General features: G+C 47.4%; 1 protein-coding gene across 2 annotated transcripts in view; it reads left to right on the top strand.

Moving 5' to 3' along the window:
* LOC134948351 (histo-blood group ABO system transferase-like) overlaps positions 1-17733 on the top strand; it is a 97068-nt gene that overhangs the window by 64882 nt on the left and 14453 nt on the right. For both annotated transcript variants that reach the window (XM_063936278.1, XM_063936277.1), the window contains one exon: positions 9292-9327. In XM_063936278.1, coding sequence (XP_063792348.1) covers positions 9292-9327 — 36 coding nt within the window. The remainder of the gene's footprint in view (positions 1-9291; positions 9328-17733) is intronic.

The following is a 17733-nucleotide window of genomic DNA, read 5'->3' as shown; positions in this document are numbered from 1 at the left end:
TCACAGTCATATAGTCCTGAGTCTGCCCTGCTCCACTTGTCCACATGTCCGTGGTTAAGTGGACATTGGGTACAACTGCATTTTTTAGGACACTGGTGAGTCTTTTTCTGAGGTCTGTGTACATTTTCGGTATCGCCTGCCTAGAGAAATGGAACCTAGATGGTATTTGGTACCGGGGACACAGTACCTCAAACAAGTCTATAGTTGGCTCTGCAGTAATGATGGATACCGGAACCACGTTTCTCACCGCCCAGGATGCCAAGGCTTCAGTTATCCGCTTTGCAGCAGGATGACTGCTGTGATATTTCATCTTCCTCGCAAAGGACTGTTGGACAGTCAATTGCTTGGTGGAAGTAGTAAAAGTCGTCTTACGACTTCCCCTCTGGGATGACCATCGACTCCCATCAGCAACAACAGCAGCGCCAGCAGCAGTAGGCGTTACACTCAAGGATGCATCGGAGGAATCCCAGGCAGGAGATGACTCGTCAGAATTGCCAGTGACATGGCCTGCAGGACTATTGGCATTCCTGGGGAAGGAGGAAATTGACACTGAGGGAGTTGGTGGGGTGGTTTGCGTGAGCTTGGTTACAAGAGGAAGGGATTTACTGGTCAGTGGACTGCTTCCGCTGTCGCCCAAAGTTTTTGAACTTGTCACTGACTTATGATGAATGCGCTGCAGGTGACGTATAAGGGAGGATGTTCCGAGGTGGTTAACGTCCTTACCCCTACTTATTACAGCTTGACAAAGGCAACACACGGCTTGACACCTGTTGTCCGCATTTCTGTTGAAATACTTCCACACCGAAGAGCTGATTTTTTTGGTATTTTCACCAGGCATGTCAATGGCCATATTCCTCCCACGGACAACAGGTGTCTCCCCGGGTGCCTGACTTAAACAAACCACCTCACCATCAGAATCCTCCTTGTCAATTTCCTCCCCAGCGCCAGCAACACCCATATCCTCCTCATCCTGGTGTACTTCAACACTGACATCTTCAATCTGACTATCAGGAACTGGACTGCGGGTGCTCCTTCCAGCACTTGCAGGGGGCGTGCAAATGGTGGAAGGCGCATGCTCTTCACGTCCAGTGTTGGGAAGGTCAGGCATCGCAACCGACACAATTGGACTCTCCTTGTGGATTTGTGATTTCGAAGAACGCACAGTTCTTTGCTGTGCTTTTGCCAGCTTAAGTCTTTTCATTTTTCTAGCGAGAGGCTGAGTGCTTCCATCCTCATGTGAAGCTGAACCACTAGCCATTAACATAGGCCTGGGCCTCAGCCGTTCCTTGCCACTCCGTGTGGTAAATGGCATATTGGCAAGTTTACGCTTCTCCTCCGACGATTTTATTTTAGATTTTTGAGTCCTTTTTTTACTGATATTTTGTGTTTTGGATTTTACATGCTCTGTACTATGACATTGGGCATCGGCCTTGGCAGACGACGTTGATGGAATTTCATCGTCTCGGCCATGACTAGTGGCAGCAGCTTCAGCACGAGGTGGAAGTGGATCTTGATCTTTCCCTATTTTTGGAACCTCAACATTTTTGTTCTCCATATTTTAATAGGCACAACTAAAAGGCACCTCAGGTAAACAATGGAGATGGATACTAGTATACTTATGGATGACGAGTGACTGACGACACAGAGGTAGCTACAGCCGTGGACTACCGTACTGCGTCTGCTAGTATAGAGATGATAATGATATAGAAAATATATATATATCACTACTGCAGGTATATATAATATAATGACGGACCTGCTGGACACTGTCATCAGACTCCTAAACTACTAGTATGAAGAAGATAGAAAAAAAACCCCCACCACAGGTAGGTATACAATTATGGACGAGCACTGACGACACAGAGGTAGCTACAGCCGTGGACTACCGTACTGCGTCTGCTAGTATAGAGATGATAATGATATAAAAAATATATATATATCACTACTGCAGGTATATATAATATAATGACGGACCTGCTGGACACTGTCAGCAGACTCCTAAACTACTAGTATGAAGAAGATAGAAAAAAAAACCCCACCACAGGTAGGTATACAATTATGGACGAGCACTGACGACACAGAGGTAGCCACAGCCGTGGACTACCGTACTGCGTCTGCTAATATAGAGATGATAAAGATGATAGAGATGAACAAAAAAAATATAACACTACTGCAGGTAAATATTTATATAATATAATGAATGACGGACCTGCTGGACACTGTCAGCAGAATGCGTTTATAGAATAAAAAAAAAAAACACCACAGGAGTGTTTAACTTTTTCAGGCAGACAATATACTGGTGGTCACTGGTCAGTCACACTGGCAGCAAAAGTGTGCACTGTACTCCTGCTATAACTGCACCCCAGTCTCCCCCACATTCAGCTGTGTGAGCAGTGAGCACTCAGCACAGTCAGATATACATAGATGATATTATCATGCAGCACACTGAGGCTGAGCACAGATATGGTATGTGACTGTGTATCGTTTTTTTTCAGGCAGAGAACGGATTATATTAAATAATAAATAAAACTGGTGGTGGTCACTAGTAACTATCAGCAAAACTCTGCACTCTGAGTACTCCTAATGCTCCCCAAAATTACTAAGTTAGTAGTAAATCAACTCAAGTGTCTCTATCTATTCTAACGGAGAGGACGCCAGCCACGTCCTCTCCCTATCAATCTCAATGCACGTGTGAAAATGGCGGCGACGCGCGGCTCCTTATATAGAATCCGAGTCTCGCAATAGAATACGAGCCTCGCGAGAATCCGACAGCGGGATTATGACGTTCGGGCGCGCTCGGGTTAACCGAGCAAGGCGGGAAGATCCGAGTCTGCCTCGGACCCGTGTAAAAAGGCTGAAGTTCGGGGGGGTTCGGATTCCGAGGAACCGAACCCGCTCATCTCTACAAATAAGGCCTCACCTTTATATGGGAGAGCCTCCATATTTCTTTTAAAATCTGCATCCACGTTCCACTGGTGAATCCACAATGCCCGCCAAGCCGATACTGCCATGGTAGTGGCTTGTGAACTCAAGAGTCCAATATCTTTCATAGCTTCTAGCATGTATGCGGCAGCGTCTTTGATATTCCCTAACTTAAGGAGTATCTCATCTTTATCAATCGTGTCAATTTCTGATGACACGCTTTCTGACCATTTTTCAATAGCGCGACTCACCCACGCGCAAGCAATTGTGGGCCTGAGCAGCATACCATTGGCAACATAAATGGATTTCAATATAGTTTCCATCTTTCGGTCTGCCGGCTCTTTTAGTGAAGCCGTGCAAGGTGCAGGGAGAATTACATTCTTTGTCAACCTGGACAGTGCACTGTCTAACACAGGGGGTGACTCCCATTTTTTCCTGTCCTCCACCTGGAAAGGATAAGCTATCTGAATTCTCTTGGGAATACGAAATTTCTTTTCGGGATTCACCCACATCCCTTCAAAGAGTGTATTAAGCTCGTGGGAAGGAGGAAAAGTGACCTTAGATTTAATTTCTTTATAGAAATAAGCCTTCTCCTGATGTACAGGAGTGGCTTCCGTGACTTCCAGAACTTCCCTTATAGCCACAATCATATATTGTATATTTTTTTGCCAATTTCTGACCTATTTCTCTGGAGTCACTATCGTCGACACAAGAATCAGTGTCCGTGACGGTATCAGTATTCACAATATTCACAGATGGTCTCTTATGTGACCCAGAGGGGTCGACTGCGGATGGAAGAACAGAGCCCTGAAAAATCACATCACCCACAGATTTTCTACAGAACTCAGCATGAGATTCAGACTTGCCTAATCTCCTATTGATATGATGCATACTATCACGTATTTCTTTCACCCATGCAGGCTCTTGGTGTGCTGGCAGCGCCACCACATTACACTTCTGTGTCCCTAAAATGGTTTCCTCCGGGGAGGAACTCCCTGCCTCAGACATGTCTTACACACGTGTACAACACACACAGACATACTGGGACTTATAGGGGACAGACCCACAGTAAAATCTGTCAGAGGGACACAGTTTAGGAACAGCCAGTTCACAACCCCAGCGCCAGTATCTAATGCCTGTGAACACAGAATGCCCACTGCAGTGGCGGAACTAGCGAGCGGTGGGCCCAGGTGCGACAACATGCTTTGGGCCTGCCCCATCCCATCCAAGTCCACCCCCTCACCCCTGGAGAGGATTTGGTGAGGGGGACCTACTCAGGGCCAGAGAAATGGATACCTAGCAACGGTGCCGTAAGTAGACATTTTAGCACTGTGTGCAAGAAACGGCATCGGAGCCCCACCCCTGCATGCAAAATAGGGGCAGTGCGTGGTGCGTGCAAAAATACATAGGGGCGTGGCTTCGTGGGGAAGGGGTGTGGCCACAAAATAATACCAATTCATAAAACGGTGCACAGTTGTCTCCATTATTCAAATTACGCCGCACAGTAGCACCACTACACCAGGTAGAGACCCTTTTACACCTTACGGCGGACAGCGTCCCCTTTTTACACATTATGGCGGACAGCGTCCCCTTTTTACACATTACGGCAGACAGCGTGCCCTTGTTACACAATACGGCAGATAGCGTGCCCTTGCTACACATTATGGCAGACAGCGTGCCCTTGTTACACATTATGGCTGGCAGATTCCCCCTTTTTACACATTGCGGCAGGCAGATTCCCCCTTTTCACACTTTACGGCAGACAGCGTGCCCTTGTTACACATTACCGCAGATACCGTCCCCCTTTTTACACATTACGGCAGGTAGATTCCCCCTTTTTACACATCACGGCAGACAGCGTCCCCTTTTTACACATTACGTCAGGCAGATTCCCCCTTTTTACACATTGCGGCAGACAGCGTTCCCTTTTTACACATCACTGCAGGCACATTCCCCCTTTTTTACACATTACGGCAGACAGTCCCCCTTTTTGTACAGGAAGGAAGGAAGAAAGAGAAAAAGAGAGAGAGAGAATGAAAGAGAAGGGAAGAAAGAGAGAAGGGAAGAAAGAGAGAGAAGGGAAGAGAGAGAGAAAGAAGGGTAGAGAGAGAGAAGGGTAGAGAGAATGAAAGAAAGAGAATGAAAGAATGAAAGAAAGAGAGAGTGAAAGAATGAGAGAGAGAATGAAAGAGAATGAAAGAAAGAAAGAGAGAAAGAGAATGAAAGAGAGAGAGAGAGAAAAAGAGACAAAGAGAGAAAGAGAGAGAGAGAAAGAGAATGAGAGAGAATGAAAGAGAATGAAAGAGAGAGAATGAAAGAAAGAGAGAATGAAAGAGAGAAAGAAAGATAATGAAAGAGAGAGAGAAAAAAAGAGACAAAGAGAGAGAGAAAGAGAATGAGAGAGAAAAAGAGACAAAGAGAGAGAATGAAAGAAAGAGAATGAAAGAAAGATAATGAAAGAGAGAGAAAAAGAGACAAAGAAAGAGAGAATGAAAGAAAGAGAATGAGAGAGAAAGAATGAAAGAAAGAGAGAGAATGAGAAAGAAAGAGAATGAAAGAGAGAGAGAGAGAATGAAAGAAAGAAAGAGAGAATGAAAGAGAGAGAAAGAAAGAGAATGAAAGAGAGAGAGAAAAGGGAGAAAGAAAGGGAGAGAAAAAGAGAAAGAAAGAGAGAGAGAAAAAGAGACAAAGAAAGAGAGAATGAAAGAAAGAGAATGAAAGAGAGAAAAAGAGACAAAGAAAGAGAATGAAAGAAAGAGAATGAGAGAGAGAGAGAATGAAAGAGAGAGAATGAGAGAAAGAGAATGAAAGAGAGAGAGAGAATGAAAGAAAGAAAGAGAGAATGAAAGAGAGAGAGAGAAAAGGGAGAAAGAAAGGGAGAGAAAGAGAGAATGAAAGAGAGAGAATTAAAGAAAGAGAGAATGGGAGAAAGAAAGAGAGAGAGAATGGGAGAAAGAAAGAGAGAGAGAATGGGAGAAAGAAAGAGAGAGAGAATGGGAGAAAGAAAGAGAGAGAGAATGAAAGAATGAAAATGAATGAATGAATTATACTTACCCTCTCTGCTGGCTCATGCTCCTCGGTGCAGCTTCTGGCAGAGATCCCGGGCAGGAGAGGAGGAGGAGGAGGGAGCCGCAGCAGCGCTGTGTTATTGGTGGAGGCGCTGCTGCTGCTGTCCCTCTGCTTCACTATAGGCTGTTCTCCGCCGCTGTGAATGCTGGGGTGCGCTTCACAGCGGCGGAAGACAGCCTATAGTGAAGCAGAGGGACAGCAGCAGCAGCGCCTCAACCAGTAACAAAGCGCTGCTGCGGCTCCCTCCTCCACCTCCCTCCTCCTCCTTCCCCTGTACCGCTGCGCTGTGCTCCTATCCTGTGTCCTGCGGGCGGCTGTGTGCTGCAGGCAGCGTTTGCCTGCAGCACACAGCGGCATGTAATGAGTCAGTTTGACTCATTACATGCTTTTGGCCCCTGGACAGTGGTGGGCCCCAGTGCAACGCACCGGTTGCACTGGCGGTAGTTCCGCCTCTGGCCCACTGACATGCAGCGCTTTTTACACAGTAAAACACACTTGTAAAGCACCAAACTCGCTTGTGCCCCCCCCCCCTGTTTTGCACCCTGATACTTGTAGTCAGAAGTAAAGGAGGACCAGCTATGTCTCTGCAGCCTGAGGAGAGAGAGAACATGGCACTGAGCAGTGTGCTGGCTGCCTGAGGAAGAAGCTTTGCCCTTTTTACCTCAGAAACCTTTCCTAATATTTATACTGGCGGGGGTAGGGCCGTGCCTGGGCATCTTATGCCTTCTTTTTGCCAGTTTATAGAGGTGTCTTTGCTGCCCAGGGTGCCCCCCCCCCCCCGCGCCCTGCACCCTGCAGTGCCTGTGTGTGTGGGCAGCAATGGCGCACTGCGCGCTCCCGCCAGCCGAGCTGTACCTCAGCCATCACTTTTCTTGATAGAAGATCTGTCTTCTTCTACTCACCTGTCTTCTGACTTCTGGCTCTGTGAGGGGGGTGATGGCGTGCTGTGGGAGTGAGCATCTAGGCACGGCTAGCGTTCAGTTCCCTTCAGGAGCTAATGGTGTCCTGTCAGCCAGAAGCAGAGCCATAAAACTCATCAGGAAGTTGGTTCCTACTTCTGCCCCCTAAGTCCAACGAAGCAGGGAGTCGGTTGCCAGTAGATCTCCCTGAAAATAAAAAACCTAACATAAGTCTTTTCAGAGAAACTCAGTAGAGCTCCTCAGAATGCATCTAGTCTGCCTGGGCACATTTCTAAAACTGGGGTCTGGAGTAGGGGCATAGAGGGAGGAGCCAGTTCACACCCATTGAAAAGTCTTAAGAGTGCCCATGGCTCCTGCGGAACCGTCTATACCCCATGGTCATGAAGTGGACCCCAGCATCCTCGAGGACGTTTGAGAAATGCAAGTTTATGAGGCCACATCTGTATTTATGCTTGTATGGTATCTAGTGCTTTTTTAATATTAAAACAATATCTGCACTAGAACCCGCCAAAACTTCTGAAGGTCCTGTGACCAAGTTAGTATCTCACTAGTCTATTAAGTAGCTGGAATGGAGTAATCTAGTGAAATACTGTAAGTTCCAAGAAGGAATATAAAAATACACTAACAATGACATAGAAGAACTGCCTGTTTCCAGACATAAAAAAGAGGTCTTTACTTAAGGCCTAATTAAAGGTTGGTTGCTAAGCAAGATTTTCCTCCAATGGGCAAAACCATGTGCACTGCAGGGGAGGGGGGGGGGGGGGGGGGGGGCAGGCAGAGGTGACATGTTCAGTTTGAACACACCCCACCCAAATCTAACTCTCTCTGCACATGTTACATCTGCATCACCCACATGGTTTTGCCCATTCAAGTACAATTTTGCTGCTGCGATCATGTCTGAATTAGGCCCAAAGAACGGAGCCCCAAAGGATAATTTGTATAAAGGATAATTCAGACTTCGAAAGCATTAGTCTGATCACCAATTGTACTAGTGGACTGGAGGGGAAACTTTCATCATTTTAAGGGTGGGGAAACAAAAACATACATAGAAAATTATAGTGTATCTAGATTTGGAGATTTAGGCAGGTTTATTCTGGATTCAGACGCTGGATTTTTTCGCAGTTTGGCCGTGCGCATAACGATCCGTACGGATGCACAGTCGTTCGATAATTGTCCACCTTGCGATTTCGCACTACAGCGATTGGATCTGATTTTGGCCCTTAATTAATTGTCTGAGAGATCATTGTCTGTTTTCCAGTGTTTGGGAGCAAATGGTTGATTGTCATTTGCTCTCATACATTCCCAGATTTTTGTTCCCACAAGACTAATTGGACATATCTTTTAGGTGTGTACCCTGCCTTATTAGCATAGCTAGATTAAGGGGGTGATGTAAGACATACTGTACCCCGGGCCCCCCTTTGTCACGGGGTCCCCCAGCCAGAACACACTAACATCACTAGCTTTCCCTCTTAAGCAGCAGCAGAACCAGCAGCCAGAATGCGAGCAGGACAGTATGCACTATGCAGTACAGGCAGAGACACAGGAATATGATGTTTCATGAATTACTGACAGAACTATTTGACCAGATGAGAGTTAGGAGAGAGCTGTAAGTGACACAGGGATCCCAGATTCTCCTCCTCCTCACCTGGGTGTCTGAGTCCTATGTAAACTGTTATGCAACTAAACCATTTGGGTCTAGAGAGAGAACTACACACACACAGAGTCCTCCTGAGTCCTGTCCCAGTGTGTAAGTAGTGCAGAGGCTGCTGCTATTCTTGCATGTGACAAGATAAGTGATTTTATTTTTCTATGGGTATTTTAAGGAGAAGTTATCTTTGTTCCACTACAAGAAAAGTTTATAAAATAGTTGTCTTTCAATTAGGGGGAGCTAGAAACAGTGCCCAGGCATTATTAAACTATTAGTTAAAACTAATCTATACCTCCCACCATGACGCATTCCAGGAGGGACAAAATGCTCTCAACCCTGACTTCCTTCTTAATTTATGATTACAATCACCTGTGTTGAAACACCTTTCAATTAAATAGTTAAACACAGTGACGCCAATTGTGTATTAAGTGGGAAGTCCAGTGAGATAGCATTTTGTCCCTCCTGGAATGGGACATGTTGGGAAGTATGCGCAATATAATGTACATCCCCCACGTTCCATCGGGCCCTCCTGCCTTCAGTGCCCCGGGCACCCCCAAGGCTTAATCCGGCCCTGCTTATCAGGTCTTCCAACAAGGGTTTGTTCTGCAGATACATGGCAACCTGAAAGCTTTTACAGCTTTATAAATTCACATGTTATATTAAATTTTTTCCTTGAAAGATCCTTATGTCCCAAATTGATGATATAATTTATATTTTCTTCTTCTCTTACAGAATGCTGTATGTAAAGCCGGATGCCATGAGACCCCCGTGAGTGTTTTCATTTAGTCCATGTATCCCTTTTAAAGCAATCAATATACAATATATACTGTATGTTTCCCTTTCCTAAAATTTCCATCTGGATTTTCTAGTCCCCTGACGGTGCCGGTCATCGAGAGAACCCCCACTAGTAAATCCTAATTTCTCTAACGTCCTAAGTGGATGCTGGGGACTCCGTAAGGACCATGGGGAATAGCGGCTCCGCAGGAGACTGGGCACATCTAAAGAAAGCTTTAGGACTAACTGGTGTGCACTGGCTCCTCCCCCTATGACCCTCCTCCAAGCCTCAGTTAGATTTCTGCGCCCGACGAGAAGGGTGCACACTAGGGGCTCTCCTGAGCTTCTTAGTGAAAGTTTTAGTTTAGGTTTGTTATTTTCAGTGAGACCTGCTGGCAACAGGCTCACTGCATCGAGGGACTAAGGGGAGAAGAAGCGAACTCACCTGCGTGCAGAATGGATTGGGCTTCTTGGCTACTGGACATTAGCTCCAGAGGGACGATCACAGGCCCAGCCTGGATGGGTCCCGGAGCCGCGCCGCCGGCCCCCTTACAGAGCCAGAAGAGCGAAGAGGTCCGGAAAAATCGGCGGCAGAAGACGTTCCTGTCTTCAATAAGGTAGCGCACAGCACTGCAGCTGTGCGCCATTGCTCTCAGCACACTTCATACTCCGGTCACTGAGGGTGCAGGGCGCTGGGGGGGGCGCCCTGAGACGCAATAAAACATGATAAAAATACCTTGCATGGCAAAAAATACATCACATATAGCTCCTGGGCTATATGGATGCATTTAACCCCTGCCAGAATATACAGAAAAACGGGAGATAAGGCCGCCGAAAAAGGGGCGGAGCCTATCTCCTCAGCACACTGGCGCCATTTTCCCTCACAGCTCAGTTGGAGGGAAGCTCCCTGGCTCTTCCCTGCAGTCACTACACTACAGAAAGGGTTAAAAAAAGAGAGGGGGGCACTAATTAGGCGCAGTATTAAAACATACAGGAAAAACACTTATATAAGGTTATCCCTGTATATATATATATATATAGCGCTCTGGTGTGTGCTGGCATACTCTCCCTCTGTCTCCCCAAAGGGCTAGTGGGGTCCTGTCCTCTATCAGAGCATTCCCTGTGTGTGTGCTGTGTGTCGATACGTTTGTGTCGACATGCATGAGGAGAAAAATGATGTGGAGACGGAGCAGAGTGTCTGTAACAGTGATGTCACCACCTAGGGGGTCGACACCTGAGTGGATGTACTGTTGAAAATTACGTGACAGTGTCAGCTCTGTATAAAAAAAAACAAAAAAAAAACAGTGGTTGACATGAGACAGCCGGCTACTCAGCTTGTGCCTGTCCAGACGTCTCATAGGCCGTCAGGGGCTCTAAAGCGCCCGTTACCTCAGATGGCAGATACAGACGCCGACACGGATACTGACTCCTGTGTCGACGGTGAAGAGACAACCGTGATTTCCAGTAGGGCCACACGTTACATGATTGAGACAATGGAAAATGTTTTATACATTTCTGATAATACGAGTACCACCAAAAAGAGGTATTATGTTCGGTGAGGGAAAAACTACCTGTAGTTTTCCTGAATCTGAGAAATAAAATGAGGTGTGTGATGATGCGTGGGTTTCCCCCCGATAACAATTGATAATTTCTTAAAAAGTATTGGTGTATACCCTTTCCCGCCAGAGGTTAGGGTGCGTTGGGAAACACCCCCTAGGGGGGATAAGGCGCTCACACGCTTGTAAGAACAAGGGCTCTACCCTCTCATGAGATGGCCGCCCTTAAGGATCCTGCTGATAGAAAGCAGGAGGGTATCCAAAAATGTATTCACACACATACTGGTGTTATACTGCGACCAGCAATCGCCTCAGCCTGGAGGTGCAGTGCTGGGTTGGCATGGTCGGATTCCCTGACTGGAAATATTGATATCCTAGATAAGGATAGTATATTATTGCCTATAGAGCATTTAAAAGATGCATTTCTATATATGCATGATGCACAGCGGAATATTTGCCGACTGGCATCAAGTATAAGTGCGTTGTCCAATTCTACCAGTAAAATGGTCAGGTGATGCGGATTCTAAACGGCATTTGGAAGTATTGCCTTTGAAAAGGGACATTTGGGGTCGGTCTTTTAGACCTGGTGGCCACGGCAACAACTGGGAAATCCACGTTTGTACCCCAGGTCGCCTCTCAAAATAAGACGCCGTATTATCAGGCGCAGTCCTTTGTTGGCAAGCGGACAAAAGGTCCCTCTTTTCTGCTCGTGACAGAGGGAGAGGAAAAAGGCTGTAGAGATTAGCCAGTTCCCAGGAACAGAAACCCTTTCCCGCCTCTGCCAAGCCCTCAGTATGACGCTAGGGCCTTACAAGCTCAGGCACGTTGGGGGCCCGTTCTCAATGAATTTCAGTGCGCAGTGGGCTCACTCGCAAGTAGACCCCTTGATCCTTCAGGTAATATCTCAAGGGTACATATTGGAATTCGAGACGTCTCCCCCTCGCCGTTTCCAAAAGTCGGCTTTACCGACGTCTCCCTCTGACAGGGAGGCAGTTTTGGAAGCTATTCACAAGCTGTATTCCCAGCAGGTGATAATCAAGGTACCCCTCCTGCAACAGGGAATGGGGTATTATTCCACACTATTGTGGTACTGAAGCCAGACGGCTCGGTGAGACCGATTCTAAATCTAAAATCTAAAATCTTTGAACACTTACATACAGAGGTTCAAATTCAAGATTGAGTCACTCAGAGCAGTGATTGCGAACCTGGAAGAAGGGGACTACATGATGTCTCGGGACATCAAGGATGCTTACCTTCATGTCAAAATTTACCCTTCTCACCAAGGGTACCTCAGGTTATGGTACAGAACTGTCACTATCAGTTCAGATGCTGCCGTAGGGATGGTCCACGGCACCCCGGGTCTTTACCAAGGTAATGGCCGAAATGATATCCCTTCGAAGGAAGGGAATTTTAGTTATCCCTTACTTGGACGATTCCCTGATAAGGGTAAGATCCAGGGAACAGTTGGAAGTCGGTGTAGCACTATCTCAGGTAGTGTTGCGGCAGCACGATTGGATTCTCAATATTCCAAAATCGCAACTGGTTCCGACGACTTGTCTTCTGTTTCCTAGGGATGTTCCTGGACACAGTCCAGAAAAAAGGTGTTTCTCCCGGAATAGAAAGCCAGGGAGTTATCCGAGCTAGTCAGGAACCTCCTAAAACCGAACCAAGTCTCAGTGCATCAATGCACAAGGGTTCTGGGTAAAAATGGTGGCTTCCTACGAAGCAATCCCATTCGTTAGATTCCACGCAAGAACTTTCCAGTGGAACCTACTGGACAAATGGTCCGGGTCGCATTTTCAGATGCATCAGCGGATAACCCTGTCACCAAGGACAAGGGTATCCATCCTGTGGTGGTTGCAGAGTGCTCATCTTCTAGAGGGCCGCAGATACGGCATTCAGGACTGGGTCCTGGTGACCACGGATGCCAGCCTGCGAGGCTGGGGAGCAGTCACACAGGGAAGGAATATCCAGGGCTTAGGGTCAAGCCTGGATACATCACTTCACATAAATATCCTGAAGCTAAGGGCCATTTACAATGCTCTAAGCTTAGCAAGACCTCTGCTTCAAGGTCAGCCGGTGTTGATCCAGTCGGACAACATCATGGCAGTCACCCACGTAAACAGACAGGGTGGCACAAGAAGCAGGAGGGCAATGGCAGAAGCTGCAGGGATTCTTCGCTGGGCGGAAAATCATGTGATAGCACTGTCAACAGTATTCATTCCGGGAGTGGACAACTGGGAAGCAGACTTCCTCAGCACGACCTCCATCCGGGAGAGTGGGGACTTCACCCAGAAGTCGTCCACATGATTAAAAAACTCGGCAGGTATTGCGCCAGGTCAAGAGACCCTCAGGCAATAGTTGTAGACGCTCTGGTAACACCGTGGGTGTACCAGTCAGTGTATGTGTTCCCTCCTCTGCCTCTCATACCCAAGGTACTGAGATTGATAAGATGGAGAGGAGAAAGCACTATATTCGTGGCTCCGGATTGGCCAAGAAGGACTTGGTAACCGGAACTTCAAGAGATGCTCACGGAGGATCCGTGGCCTCTACCTCTAAGAAGGGACCTGCTCCAGCAAGGACCCTGTCTGTTACAAGACTTACCGCGGCTGCGTTTGACGGCATGCCGGTTGAACACCGGATCCTGAAGGAAAAAAGGCATTCCGGATGAAGTCATCCATATCCTGATCTAAAGCCAGGAAGGATGTAACCGCAAAAACATTATCACCGCAATTGGCGAAAATATGTTGCGTAATGCGAGGCCAGTAAGGCCCGACGGAGGAAAGTCAACTGGGTCGATTCCTACATTTCCTGCAAACAGGAGCGTCTATGGACCTGAAATTGGGGTCCATTAAGATTCAGATTTCGGCCCAGTCAATTTTCTTCCAAAAAAGAACTAGCTTCAGTCCCTGAAGTTTAGACGTTTGTAAAAGGGGTACTGCATATACAGCCTCCTTTTGTGCCTCCAGTGGCAATTTGGGATCTCAATGTAGTTTGGGTTCCAAAAGTCACATTGGTTTGAACCACTTAAATCTGTGGAGTTAAAATATCTCACATGGAAAGTGGTCATGCTGTTGGCCCTGGCCTGGGCCAGGCGCGTGTCAGAATTGGCGGCTTTATCCTGTAAAAGCCCTTATCTGATTTTCCATTCGGACAGGGCGGAATTGAGGACTCGTCCTCAGTTTCTCCCTAAGGTGGTTCCAGCGTTTTCACCTGAACCAACCTATTGTGGTGCCTGCGGCTACTAGGGACTTGGAGGAATCCAAGTTGCTGGATGTTGTCAGGGCCCTGAAAATATTTCCAGGACGGCTGGAGTCAGGAAATCTGACTCGCTGTTTATCCTGTATGCACCCAACAAGCTGGGTGCTCCTGCTTCTAAGCAGACTATTGCACGTTGGATTTGTAGTACAATTCAGCTTGCACATTCTGTGGCAGGCCTGCCACAGCTAAAATCTGTAAAAGCCCGTTCCACAAGGAAAGTGGGCTCATCTTGGGCGGCTGCCCGAGGGGTCTCGGCTTTACAACTTTGCCGAGCAGCTACTTGGTCAGGGGCAAACACGTTTGCTAAATTCTACAAATTTGATACCCTGGCTGAGGAGGACCTGGAGTTCTCTCATTCGGTGCTGCAGAGTTATCCGCACTCTCCCGCCCGTTTGGGAGCTTTGGTATAATCCCCATGGTCCTTACGGAGTCCCCAGCATCCACTTAGGACGTTAGAGAAAATAAGAATTTACTTACCGATAATTCTATTTCTCATAGTCCGTAGTGGATGCTGGGCGCCCATCCCAAGTGCGGATTGTCTGCAATACTTGTACATAGTTATTGTTACAAAAATCGGGTTTTTATTGTTGGGAGCCATCTTTTCAGAGGCTCCTCTGTTATCATACTGTTAACTGGGTTCAGATCACAAGTTATATGGTGTGATTGGTGTGGCTGGTATGAGTCTTACCCGGGATTCAAAATCCTTCCTTATTGTGTACGCTCGTCCGGGCACAGTATCCTAACTGAGGCTTGGAGGAGGGTCATAGGGGGAGGAGCCAGTGCACACCAGTTAGTCCTAAAGCTTTCTTTAGATGTGCCCAGTCTCCTGCGGAGCCGCTATTCCCCATGGTCCTTACGGAGTCCCCAGCATCCACTACGGACTATGAGAAATAGAATTATCGGTAAGTAAATTCTTATTTTCTCTACACTCATTCTGACCCTCGTTTGGCTCATTAGATGTGTGCTAGCGTGTGGCTATAGAGCTAACAATCTTCACTGTCCATTCTCTCCCAGTTTATCGACACTGAGTTAGCGGGATGCAAAGCTTGGCTTCACTCCACTTGCGTATCTTTAATTGGTGCAGTGTGTGCGGTGCACACAGGCCCTCGGGGGTCCATGGGGGCCCACACCGCACACCCTGCACCCATTAATAGAAATACTTACCCTCCGGAGTCTCCGACGCGGCACCATATTCCCAGTGTTTTGGGCATGCGCAGTAGGTAAATCACTAGGAAAATGGCCACCACGCCATTTTCCTGGAGATCTGTGCATGCACTGTAGACTCTGGGACAGCGCTAGGGTCCCCTAGGGACCCTAATGCCCAGAATCTACACAGCGCTGCCGGCTGGAGAGGAGACGGCCCAGCTGGAGCCTGCACATGGGCCTCCTCCTCGCTAGGAACGCCCCTGCTTCACTCATTACCTGGGCAGATGCTATTATATTACTGGGTATGGATCAATGGGTAGACCCATATTAGGGCGACATGAACATGACTGACAGGGTCAAAAGTTTGACAGGTTAGTTAGGTTCACATGTAAAAGTTCGAAAGGGTCTATCTATGGTCAACAGGTACAAAAGGCCGCCAGGACAAAAAGGTTGACATGAAAATGGTCGACACACCAGATTTTTTGGGGGGTGTTCTTTGTCCAAAAATTTTAAAAAATATATATATATATTTTTTACACTTAACACGCCAATAACGGGTATATCTAATAACCGCAGGGAATTGTATCGCCGGGGGCTATTCTCCTCCCCCAATGCCGGCACTTATTGGGGAATATGCTTTGGGTGCCTCAGTCTCCCGAAGTATAATCTGCGATAAGCGGGCTGCTGGAGCCGCGATAACATATGGGATTGGGGATTTATCCCAGACCGATCCCATGTGTTATCGCATGTTCGTGGGTCCGTTTTCAGACAATGAAAAAGGCCTGTAATAGGATACTGCAATAATGACCATCGGTCATTAATTGTGATATCTGGCTGTTTTTATCGTCCGAAAATGGATTGGGGCTAATTTGATAGTGCCCCAATGCCCTGATTCAGCTTTAACCGCTGAACTGCGTAAATCGCTATTCGGCAACTTCTGCGCATGCGCGGGAACATAAATTGCGATGGCAGTCTAAGTGCTGGCGGGGGTGCAGTGGCGGGGTGGTGTTTTGTGGGTGTCAATGCGGCCTTAGGGGGGCGTGGTCCGGACAATGGAGGATCTGTCCAGACTGTTTGCGGGGCTGGCTGCGGTGGCTGTGTGACGTCACACGCAGCTACTGCGGCCCGGCGACTGCCTTCGCAGCTAGACTGCAAAAGCAGGGGACTACTCTACAAATGCCAGCGCTTCGCTAAACAGCGCTCGCATCTAGCAAGGGGAAGGACCCGGCATGCTAGCGGAATGAAATGTAGTTTTACGAACACGCAAGGCCAAACTGCAAAAAAAATTGGCGTCTTTTTTGATCGCTAGGCGTACGCAGGTTGATTGACAGGAATCAGACATTTGTGGGTGGTAACTGGCCGTTTTCTGGGAGTGTCAGGAAAAAACGCAGGCGTTCGAAAGCGTTTTCAGGGAGGGTGTGTGACGTCCGCGTCGGCCCCCGATCAGCCTGATTCTCATCGCACTGTAGGAGTAAGTCCTGGGCTACACACAGACTGCACAGACTGGAAAAAACATTAGATGGTGAGAGAGTTGCAAACGGATTTGCCGCTGGGTGGCGTTTGCACAACTTTTCACACGGCGTACGCAGACTTGCACGGGGCGGATTTTCACTCTGTCTGGGCGGCGACTATCTGATCGCAAACTTCTGCAAATTCACAGAGGAGCTATCAGGTCTGAATCGGGCCCTTTGTCCCCTGGCGTGTCTTACTTCGCTAACCAGGCTTCGGTCATGGTGCCTCACTCCGATACTGCTGTGATCAGCGCAGGTTACTATTCACAATCGTAGTCCACGTGGATGGTATAGTATGAAACGAGTAAAATAAATACATAAAATGTTGTCTTGATCGTTGTTATGTCGACCTTTGTTTGCACCTGTCGACCTAATGTGTGTTGACCATATGGAGTTGACCTATTACAGTAACTGTTGTCCTAATTAGGATTGACCGATCATCTGAAAACCATTTTACTGCAGGTCATCTACATAATGTGTCTTTATTATCAGACAGGGAGTCATGGCATGGTAGATGCTAGATTCAAGTGGCCTAAGGGACCTTTTACGTCAGGGAGATGACACATGACACAAGGGGGAGGAGCTAGGCCAGTGGGATAGTTCCTCTACTATCCACACCACCAACTATTACCTTTAGTAACCCGGTGGCGAGCAAAGCGGAGTGGAGCCCGAAGCGAGCCCGCGAGGGTACTTTTCGGGTACCCTATTTGTCCGTAGCTCCTCCCCCTGGTGATGTGTTTCCTCCCCTAGTGACGTCAGAAGGTCCCTTCTCCCACTCCGATTTAGAACCAACCGTCATGGCATGTTACTTATATCTCCTAGTGGAAGTAATACACCTTTGTATGTGTGTGTAACCTCTACAATACAATTAAGGGAGATGTCTACACAAATGTAATTTTTTTAAATCTATGGGGGATATTCAATTA

This window comes from Pseudophryne corroboree, chromosome 8 (assembly GCF_028390025.1).
Source record: "Pseudophryne corroboree isolate aPseCor3 chromosome 8, aPseCor3.hap2, whole genome shotgun sequence".
In the NCBI taxonomy this organism is placed as follows: domain Eukaryota; kingdom Metazoa; phylum Chordata; class Amphibia; order Anura; family Myobatrachidae; genus Pseudophryne; species Pseudophryne corroboree.
This window is presented reverse-complemented; position numbering and strand designations above follow the sequence as displayed.